The sequence below is a fragment of the Triticum dicoccoides genome, chromosome 4A (assembly GCF_002162155.2).
Source record: "Triticum dicoccoides isolate Atlit2015 ecotype Zavitan chromosome 4A, WEW_v2.0, whole genome shotgun sequence".
Classification (NCBI taxonomy): Eukaryota; Viridiplantae; Streptophyta; class Magnoliopsida; order Poales; family Poaceae; genus Triticum; species Triticum dicoccoides.
This window is the reverse complement of record NC_041386.1, coordinates 638,939,684-638,951,283: the sequence shown is the minus strand read 5'-3', so window position 1 is coordinate 638,951,283 and position 11,600 is coordinate 638,939,684. Positions and strand designations below refer to the sequence as shown.

Here is an 11,600-nt window from a genome sequence, read left to right as displayed (position 1 = left end):
CTTCAGCCCCCACGCACATAGTGCGAGGGTGCTCGCAGAAGACGCATTTTCACACTTAACCCAACATCTTGGTCCTACAAAGGAGATGATAGCGCAGCGGGCCAGGCAACCGGACTATAATGCTTTAACACTTTCACTTAGCCATAGGAGTTTGACAATGAGACTCTTTAGGTAGCTCCTTGGTGGCAACTGCGCCCGTCCGAATTCGGGGCGCGTATGTGCCTGACTGGGAAGCGGCCCTTCATTAAAGCGGAGGAATCCGATAGATTCCGATAGGTCATCGAGTGGCTGACCAGTCTCACGCTACATCATGACAGTCAGTTTTCGGCTTTCTCTACTGAGGTGCTCGCCCGGCCGAACCGGGGGCACAATTGCAGTAGTTCTCCTGATGCTACCTTAGCCGATAGAGGGGAACATAAGGTAGCCGAACTCAGGAGCCGGGCAACCCAACATTTGACCAAAGACATGATTCGGAGCTGATGCATATAATGCCAAAACTCGCGACGCCGAACACTCCCTAAGGTGTTCGGTCTTTATGAGTGCAGGCGAAACAACACTCTTTATTAAAAAAGCCCCTAGTGTCCAGGTACGTGCAAAAATTCTGACGTGGCCACATGCCAAGATGCCAGCCTCCTCCTTGGTTATATCAGAAAGAAAAAACCAGGGGATGTGTAGCAACAAGAGACAGTAAAAAAAGGTTTACGCAGGGTCTTAATCTAAAAAGAATCCTTTAGGATGGGTCCCTACTGCACGTCTGCGCCTGTGTCTCCATTGTGTCGTGTCCTGGACGAGCGCCGCACAACATTCATCTGTAAAAGAGAGGAACTGAGTGGAAAACGGGTCGTGCCGAAAAAAGTTTAAAATAAGCAAAGTATAAAGTAAGATATATAAGATTGAGCTTTATTGTCTCTTATTGTATATGCGTGGAGCCCCTAGTGCGGGGGTATATGGCTTCTAGGCCTGCATCAATGATGATTTTGCATCGAACTCGTCCATCTGCGTTCGTGGTCTTGAATGACTTATTCCGAAGTTTGTTTTGGCCAGTGAGGCCATTTTGCTGTGGGGCTGTCAAAGCGGCCGCACAATCCTCCGCTTGGGGAGGCGCACTTTAGTGCTTCCCCTTCAAAGAGATGATGCCTCGTGGACCGGGCATCTTAAGCGTAAGAGATGCATAGTGCGGTATTGCATTAAAGCGAGCGAAAGCTTCGCGTCCCAGTAGTGCTTGAAAGCGACTTGAGAACGGGACGATATGGAAGGTCAGCTTTTCACGGCGGAGGTTATCGGCAGAGCCGAATATGACTTCGAGCCAGAGAAAACCCATACAATGGGTGTCCGGACCAGGTATTACCCCTTGAAAGGAGGTTTTGCTGCGGCGGATTCTTGCTGGGTTTATTCCCATATGCTGGATCGTATCTTGATATATCAGGTTTAGTCCACTGCCGCCGTCCATAAGGACATTTGAAAACTGGAGTCCGCCAATTATTGGATCGAGTATCAAGGCAGTCCATCCTACATTCTTGATATTCCTAGAATAATCTAGCTGATCGAAGATGATCGGTTTTGACAACCAGTGGCAGGACCCTTTGGGCCGTGTGGTGCGTACCTTTACGGGCGCCGCACGTTTTGTTATGTGAAGTGAGTTCACTGTTTTTACTTCTTGTGGGAAGTTCTTTTGTTTCCTAGTGCTCTGCTTTTGGGGTTCGTCCTCGTCTTCGCTTGGTGTGTCGAGCCCCTTGTGTTTGGCATTGAGTCTGCCGGATTGTTTGAAAACCCAACAGTCTCTGTGGGTATGGTTAGCAGGCTTCCCGGGAGTACTGTGTATCTGACATATCCTGTCCAGGATTTTACTTAGGTTGGATGGATTGTCCCTGTTATCCTGGGGGCGATTTTTCCTGATTTTGTCGTGAGCCTTTGAATCCGGCATTGACTGTCGTGCTCTTCCGACTTTTGTCCTTAGTCCAGCGACGGTCCTTGTTGCGTCGCGGTTTTCCTTTTCCATCCCTAGTTTCGGATGTACTTGGGTCGCTGGGGCTGCACCTTGCCAACCAGCTGTCCTCCCCTGCACAAAAGCGGGTCATGAGGCTTGTTAGTGCGGCCATTGTTCTTGGCTTTTCTTGGCCGAGGTGTCTGGCGAGTCATTCGTCTCGGACGTTGTGCCTGAAAGCTGCTAAGGCTTCGGCGTCCGGACAGTCAACTATCTGATTCTTTTTAGTGAGGAATCTATTCCAGAACTGCCGAGCTGATTCTCCGGGTTGTTGAGTTATGTGACTAAGATCGTCTGCATCCGGAGGGCGGACATAGGTCCCTTGAAAGTTTGCTCGGAAAGCATCCTCGAGCTCTTCCCAGCTTCCAATTGTGTTTTCGGGAAGGCTTTTAAGCCAACGCCGGGCTGGCCCTTTAAGCTTAATGGGTAGATATTTTATGGCGTGGAGATCATCTCCTCTAGCCATGTGTATGTGGAGGATATAATCCCCGATCCAGACTCTAGGGTCTGTTGTTCCATCATATGCCTCTATGTTTACGGGTTTGAATCCCTCTGGGAATTCATAATCTAGGACCTCATCGGTGAAACATAGGGGGTGTGCGGCGCCCCTGTATTTGGGTGTGTCGGATTCTGAGGATGGCTTCATAGCGTTGCTTACGAGAGCTTGCTTTCTTGGCCCATAAATGGACCTGACTGGGCGATGATGCGAATCCTTAGGTGGGTCGCATGCCGATTTAGGTGCGGCGCCGCTTGCCGCTTTATGGGGTCGTCTATCCGACCGTGTGGCTTTTTCATTTTTTGAATGCGAGGGATCTAGGGCCTCTTCGTCGAATTCAGGCAGTAGCTTTCTTTTCGGATAGCTTTTAGTGCGGCGACTGTCGCCGTACTTATCTGTGGTATTGATTATTTTGCTCCATCTAATCCGGAGTGTGTCTTCCGCTGTTTTTAGCTTCCGCTTCTGCTTCTTTAGGCTGCGTGCAGTTGCAACGAGCCTCTCGTGGAGGTTCTTCTGCTCCATAGGTTTATTCAGTGTGAGGTCGTCCGGAATGCCGTTTTCGCCGGAGGAGGGATGTTCGGTTTCTCTATCCGTGTTGCCCTGTTCGGACGGTTGCTCTAAGGCCTGCTCGTCGTCTACCGGCTCGTCCTGCTCTATGGCTGGGTTTTTGTTGAGGCGGGGCTTGGGTCGGCGTTTACGCTGATGCTTTGATTGCTTCTCGGGGGGTCGATCTCCCGTCCCATCCCCCTTTTCCTCATTGTCACTTCCTTTAGGGGTATCCACCATGCACACATTGTGAGATGAGGTGGCTGTCCAATGCCCTATGGGCGTTGGTTCGTCGTATCTCCTGCATCGTCATCCATGATGTCAATGTCTCCGGAGTCGAAGTTGAGCACGTCGTTTAAATTGTCGACGGTGGCTACCAAGTGGGTGGTGGGTGGGCTTTGAATTTGTTCATCGTCCGTATCCCATCCTCGCTGACCGTAGTTCGGCCAGGGCTCTCCTGATAAGGAGAGAGTCTTGAGAGAGTTCAGGATATCGCCACAAGGCGAGTGCTGAAAGATGTCTGCGGCGGTGAACTCCATTATCGGCGCCCAATCGGATTCGATTGGCAGGGGCGCGGGGGGTTCGGAGTCCGGGGAGGAGTCCGGATCCTCGGAGTCACGGGTCGTGCAGAGTGCGGGGCTAGCGTTCGGCTCGATCGCTTTCGGGATCGCAGACCCCGAGGTGACGTCCAACCGTTCATCCTCAATTGGTGCAATAGGCTCCGAGTTAGGGGTCGGAGCCGATGTGTGTGCGGCCTCCAGGACACTATCCGGGGGCAGAGCTAGATCATGCCCCTCGAGATAGTGCGGCGCGCTTGGCCATGGCTCGAGCCCGTCGAAGATCAAGTCTCCACGGATGTCAGCCATGTAGTTTAAGCTTCCAAACCTGACTTGATGGCCAGGGGCGTAGCTTTCGATCTGCTCCAAGTGGCCGAGCGAATTGGCCCGCAGAGCGAAGCCGCCGAAGACGAAGATCTGTCCGGGGAGAAAAGTCTCACCCTGGACCGTATCGTTGTTGATGATCAAAGGAGCCATCGGGCCTAAAGGCGACGACACAGAGGAACTCTCAATGAAAGCACCAATGTCGGTGTCAAAACCGGCGGATCTCGGGTAGTGGGTCCCGAACTATGCGTCTAGGCCGGATGGTAACAGGAGGCAGGGAACACGATGTTTTACCCAGGTTCGGGCCCTCTTGATGGAGGTAAAACCCTACGTCCTGCTTGATTAATATTGATGACATGGTTAGTACAAGAGTAGATCTACCACGAGATCAAGGAGGCTAAACCCTAGAAGCTAGCCTATGGTATGATTGTTGTATATGGAGTTGATTGCCTACGGACTACAACCCTTCGGTTTATATAGACACCGGATAGGGTTAGGGTTACACAGAGTCGGTTACAATGGTAGGAGATCTTGAATATCCACATCGCCAAGCTTGCCTTCCACGCCAAGGAAAGTCCCATCCGGACACGGGACGAAGTCTTCAATCTTGTATCTTCATAGTCCAGGAGTCCGGCTGAAGGTATAGTCCGGCTACCCGAACACCCCCTAATCCAGGACTCCCTCAGTGGACCTCCACGCAGGGCCACGTGGAGGGCCTTTAGTCTCGGTTCGTATAAGAACCGGGACTAAAGGGGGGGGGGGCTTTAGTAACGACCCTTTAGTCCCGGTTCCAGAACCGGGACTAAAGGCCCTTATGAACCAGGACAAATGGCTCTTTTTTCTACTAGTGATCTAAAATACACAATCATTTACAAGTTTAGATATTTATATTCACTTGCACCAAAGGTAGGAAATCATACAATCTAGAAATATCTATGCATAATTTTTTTCAAGGACATGCTTTAGAGTTAATTACGAAGATTTCAATGATACTACAATGGACAAAATACATGCATATACCATCTGATTTGTATATGTAGGCACATACTTGTCCCCCTCCCCTTCATATTTAGGGGGGATTAATGTGGTGAAATATTTTTCAATAGTAATTGTATCAACAGGAGAAACAACTAACATAATTACAAAACACTATTTAAATTTACTGCAATTATATTCGCTACATTTGTTGAAAATCCACGCTATTAAATTTGTGGAAGTATATTTGTGACTACGATGATAGCACATTTTGAAATAGGATACATTATATCTAACAAACAACTAGAAGTATATTCGCAACTAAATATTATAGAATTATCTACCAAATAAATTGCATCATAATATCTCTTTGTTAAGTGTAATAGTGAACTATATCGGTTAAGATCATATTGTACATTGATAGAACTTTGTGTCATTTAATTGAACTCAGGATGGGCACAGTCTGGTCGAGTCCTTGGTCAAGCTGACCATCGACCACCCGTGAGCTAGCTAGATATCGCACCGAACTGGCAGCCGAGTGAGATAAAATTGCTAGGACCGATCTGGCCATACTTCGGCTCACAAGCTCATCCAACGAAAAATATATAGGATCAACAGTAGCACTATACAGTTTTGGTGCCATTTTTCATTTTGAAAGCAAATGGATTAACAACATATTCATGAGCTAAATTTGTACATTTAGCATGTTATGTTGCAAAAGAGGGTCAAACTGATGAAAAAGAAACATGTTTTGGTACAAAAGATTTTGGAACGAAACAAATATGACATAAGAAAGTTTGGACGAAATTTCCTTTGAATTTTGAACATAAAAAATTCAATTTTTTACGACACCAGTAGCACAAATATCATATATGGAAACATGAATTCATATCCATTATCAAGTGGCACAATTACAAACTTACAATGAAAATTCATAGTTCATGACAATTGACAAGTTCACATGACAAGAAAAATAGCACAACTGTTCCACATCAGAAAAATGAAAGAGAGAGTGAGCAACATTCACATAACAAGATCACTTTGACATCCATCTCCAAACTAGCAAGAGAAACATCCACAATTCCATATGATGAATGTCTAGAAGCAAGAATAATTGTCGTTAATAAGTTGGGGGGTCATATAACAAGTGAAGAAACATGTTGATATAATAATTACCAATTTTTTCTATCCTCCACACTCTTGGGTAACTTGATTTTCTCAACACCATCCTCATCCCTCGGCTAAAATTTTGAAAGTCAGACAGGTGATCACATCACATACAATAAAAATCACATCACATACAATAAACAAAAGAGTGATAATGTGAGAAAAAGATAGAGAACATACGGCATTCAAGTATCTATGTTCACCTTTAATATTACTTGCGCCACACACCAATGCGTCCACCATAAACGTTTCTAGAGGACTCCTAGAGTCATCTAATATCGCACAAGTAGACAAATCTAAGTTCAAGGGTGACAAGCTCACAAGTTCATATACAAATTTAAAGATTACTAGTTGACATACCTAAAATCGTTCCACATGTGTTAAAAGTTTATTCCAATGACACAGAGGTACCTGGGATAGTTAAGAACCTTCTTGCTATATTTGCCATCAATGGTAACTAACTGGATTCATATTCTACCACCCGAAAAGATCAAAACTACCGGTGATTTACTCATTGTCATCCTCTAGACAGTCTGTCAACTCACTCTTTCATATTATTGTTGATGTGGCCAATAAGGAGGACTTGAATGCAGCTTGATGAGGCATTAGGATGGTAGGGATGATACTAGACTTGGATGATGATACACTTTCTCCTTTTCTAGCTAGCTTATCTTGGGCAAGACACTTGTCATACAAGGTCTCCAACTCTTTTTCCACAACTGAGATCTCATTTTTACTTGTCTCCTCACCATAAATTTGCATAAAGGCTCATTCCATGTATTTCATCTTCTACCTTAGATAGAAGACGGTTGCAAGCACCATGACATTGTTCTTTTCTTTCGGATACTAGTTGACTTTGTCCATCATTACATTACAAAAAATTGACTTGTAGTGTTTATTTTTATTTGCCATTTGGTTGTCTTAATGTAATCTCGATGTGTGGTCAGAATATTTTTGAATTGCGATATGTTTGTCCCCAAAATATAGTTGTCACCAAATTCAAAGACTCGAGCCATGGTTTTGATAAGTTCAAACATCTTCGACTCATCGTTTGTTGCCTCCCTGATAGTTGGTATAAGAAGGCGCATAAAAGGTCAATGCTTCCCTATATTGACAAACAATGCTAATCATCGTATAGGTTGAACTCCACCATATTCGAAAATTTAGGTGCAAATGGTGACCAACCTTCACACCCAAGCTCTTGCAAGCCACAACAAATGAGTGGATGCGATAAGGTGAATTCTTGGGGTATTTTGTGGTCCCTCTTAACCTTTATATCAAAAAGGTCATGACATATGTCCCATATTGTACCACCAAGTTGTTTATGTGTGTGCAACAACGTACATGGAAATATCAGGGTTCGAACCATGTAACTATACAAAAATAGCTCACATATGAGTAAAAAAGTTATGCATGCAAATAAAAAAATGCAGATTCAAGTAAAAACAACATGCATATAAGTAAAAGTACCGAACATTCAAGTAAAAACAGTATGCATGCAAGAAAAACAATACACATTCAACTTAAAACAACACACATGTGTCATGTCCATACCTCCTCGGACGACAAACTTCGCCATCAAACTGTTGACCGCACCATGATTGTTTGAAGCATCATCAAGTATGATGGATATAATCATGTTCTCTATCTTCTATTCAGTCACACACAGAGATGGATAACATTGGCCATCACATGTCCAGAGTAAGTAGGATCCAGCTCTATGAAAGCAAGCACACAAGCTTGCATCCTCCAACGCATCTTTATAGCATGCAACCACAAACATGTAAGATATGGTCTGATTGCTAGTCCACAAATTCGCAGTTAGACCAATGAAATCCACATCCTTCAAGACAAGTTTAAGCACCTCCTTTTGATTTTTGAAAACCCTTATGCACTCGGCTCTTCTTACCTTCCTTCCAATGGATTGATATTTTTTATTCATGTACTTCATGAGAATGTTGAACCACTCATGTTCAACCATTCTAGATGAGTGCTCATGCACATATCATCTTGGCAATAAGCCCTTGTTACATGATTACATTCTATGGAATACATCATTGGACCACTTGTTGTAGCATTGTATTTGCTTCTGAAATCAAGAGTTGGTTAGATGGCTACTCTAACTCGTAAACAGAGGCACTTTTTTAAATAGAACACATAAGTTAGACAATAACAATAAAACAAACAAATTGCAAAGCAGTCTAGAAACAGAGCACAACGAGATCGAAAAGACAAAGGTTATATATAAAATAGAAATGGAAAAGACCCTTCAGTTCCACGTTGGGAGTTCCTATTTGACGCATTGGGCCGGTCCCAAGCATGCCCGTTCACCCTGCTACGAATCACACTTCGCCAAAAGATCACAAAATGCGACCGAACTTCAGACTTCTAGTAGGTACCTGTAGCGCTCGGTATCTATGGCATGAAAAGCTTTGTATTCTCTTTGCCAAATTTGATGTATCTGATCGTACATCTTTTCCGCAAGTACTGGTTTTGATACTGTAGAAGTTTGATCAGGTGGGCTTTAACAATCAGCCGAAAATTTGTTTCAGGCAAAGTAAGCGGTCGCTTATTTTCGAGCCCATCCACTTCATTAAGATCCCAGTTAGAATTTTGAATGAGGATTGAGAGGCGCGAGATATTTTTGCTCCATCTCTTGAGATCATATCTCAAATTTTTCATTTTTCTGCATAACAGAGCTGGGCTATTACCAGTGCAGCCAACAAATGTTAGATAAAATTGAGGAGTGCACATGGTTAAGAACTAACTACAACGCAGAATCTGTGAACTTATTTTTTAATTTTTTTGGAAAGTGTGAATAACTTTTTTAAAAATAATAATGTTTGAAAATCCAACAATTTTTTGACCAATTAGAATTGTTTTTCAACTTTCAACTTTCTAGAAAGGGGTGAAAAATTTCTGAATTTTGAGAACATTTTTTTGAAATCAAGAACAATTTCTAATTCACGAGCAAATTTTTAAAACACAATCATTTTCTGATATGTGTGAAGAAAAATTGAAACCGAGAACAATATGGTATCCAGGACAAATTTTGCAAGCACGGAATTTTTTTAAACAAGTGAAAAACAATTTGAAAATACGAACATGTTTTACATCTATGAACAATTTTTGAAACTGCAGTCAATTTTGAAAAGGCGGAACATTTTTTCCAATTTTCCAACATGTTTTAGAAATCACGAACATTTTTTGAATTGGTGAACAAAAAATGAAAACAAGAACAGGTTTTTAACTTCTTCACAATTTTCTAAAAGTGTGAACATTATTTAAATTCCTGAAAGGTATTCGAAAAAGTGGTCATTTTTTGAATTTGTGAACAAAATGTGAAAAAAATGAATTTTTTAAAGTTTTAAACAAAATGCAAACCCTTTTAAATTAATGATATTTTTTCAAAAAAAATAAACTTGAAAAATAAAGAAATGTAAAAAGTAATAAAGAAAAGAGAAAAAGAAACACGAAAAGGAAAAAAACCGTAAAAAAATCAGAAAATGAAACAAATGGTTCAGGAATCTCCTAAAAGTGTTCTGCATCTGCTGTTCAGGTGTGGAAGAGCAACCGAACTGTGGAATCAAATGGGACTCTCCCAGCTAATTGCGGATGCAGTGACACAGGAGAGATCAAGATCCGTTGTATTAGAACATCTACTGCGAATGCCTAACGCTTAGTTACCAAATTTACCCACGGTTGGCCAGAAGGAAGGAATTGCGACGACATGTTGGTACCTTTGGTGGATGCGGCGCCAGCAGACACACCATGGCCAAATCTCCCCTGTGGCTAAATGTGCGATGTCCGTGAGAGCAATCCGTTTGAACTATTAGACAAGTTTAAAAACAAGAAATGACCCAGTTAACCGTGTGGGTGTTCGGTGAATGAAACCGGCTGCGGGATCTGTCAAAGTTAACGTTGACGCTCCTTTTCATGTCCAGATAGGGGATGGCTCTACAGGCGTTGTTATCAGAGAGACAGAGACAGCCATGGTGTATTCCTCGCTGGCTCATGCTCGCTACTCCCCCATGTTTTGGATGCTCATACAGCGTAGACTTTGGCTATAAAGCATGGTTTGATGCAGCAAATGAGACGAGTTTTCACTCAATTCAAGTTGAATCAGACGCGGTTGGCATGATTGATGCTTGTTCAGATCAAGATATATAGGAGCCTCAGCAGTCTGGATTTACAAATTCTAGCTATGGGGGATGTTTCATCCTAGCAGGAATGATTGGATAAGTCCAATTTATGTACTGTAACCGGAAAGCCAATGTGGCTGCGCACAACTTAGCTAAGTATGCTTAGAATTACAAAATACAAATTCAACAGTGCACTGTAGTACAAACATAAGCACGTGAGAGATAAATTAAGGTAAAGCAAGGCGCAAAGATTATTAGCCATGGGTTGCGGCGGCATCGGCGAGAGTGAGCGCGACGGAGCAGAGCTTGCCGAGGTCGGTGATCTTGCGGATGATGGTGGGGTCGGCGCCGCCCTCCTTCATGTGGCACCCGTCCATGCACGTCTCGCCGTCCGCCCTCGCCGCCCTCACCCACCTCTTCACGCGGGCCACGTCCCTGTGCTCGATGATCGCCGCCCTGTTCTTCTGCAGCGCCGCCACCGCCGTCTGGAACTTCTCCACGCACTTCTCCACGCAGTCCAGCGGCATCGTCCCGCCGGCGAGCATCTCCATCCTCTTGATGAACGCCAGCGCCGCGGCGCCGCTCGCCGCCGCATGGGTCACCGCCAGTTCCGCCAGCACCGGCAGGGGCATGGGCACCACCGGCATCCCCGGGGCCTTCGCTAGGGCGTCCGTGCAGGACACCGCATGCTTCGCGTACAGCTTGCACGCCTGCCCGATGGTGACCGGGGGGTTGGCCCGGGCGGAGTGCGACACGGCGAGAACGACGGCGATGAGGAGGAGGTGACGGGTTGAAGCGGACGCCATGTGATCGTGATCGACTGTTGTCTTGTCCCGTCGATCATTCGACCGTGGTGTTGTTATAGAGCGTGAGGCCGTTGCATGCACGGGAAGGCGAACGTACGGAGAGGAGAGAAGCCACGTCATCGTGTCAACGGACGGTCTCAGCTTTGACCTGGTAAATATAGCTTGATGCACGTGCTGACCAATAATCTGCTGCATATATAGCACACACTGGACCTCATCCACGCTAACTAGCGCGGAAGAAGCTCGTTCGGTCGTACGTTGTGTCCTGATGTATATTCGGTTTCCGTTTCTTTTTGGTTAACCATGCTAAATTCGAACTGGCCGTAGCAGAGATGAAAATCGAATTTTTATACAAGTATCAAAAAAATTGTTCTTTTCAGGTTCGATGTCGGTTTGGCCTTTAATTCGTCGGTTTTTATGCCCACCCTGAGCATTAAGGCTCACTGATGTGTCTCCTTGCTAGGCGACCGATGATTCTTTCACGATACTTGGCCGACGCTAGTTAACCACCGTGGATCAAATTACTACTTGAAATGAGACGCGGGATCACGGTGTTGTGTGCGGGTCGGACCTAAAAGGTCATGTGCAAAGACATTCCGAGTG

The 11,600-nt window shown here is 44.7% G+C and overlaps 1 protein-coding gene across 1 annotated transcript; it reads right to left on the bottom strand.

Moving 5' to 3' along the window:
• Positions 1–10,187: 10,187 nt before the first annotated feature.
• On the bottom strand, positions 10,188–11,000 carry LOC119289501 (pectinesterase inhibitor 10-like). The gene has a single exon (XM_037568809.1). It carries the CDS (start codon positions 10,995–10,997, stop codon positions 10,446–10,448), a length of 552 nt encoding a protein of 183 aa, XP_037424706.1. The 5' UTR covers positions 10,998–11,000; the 3' UTR covers positions 10,188–10,445.
• Between the last annotated feature and the right edge of the window lie 600 nt (positions 11,001–11,600).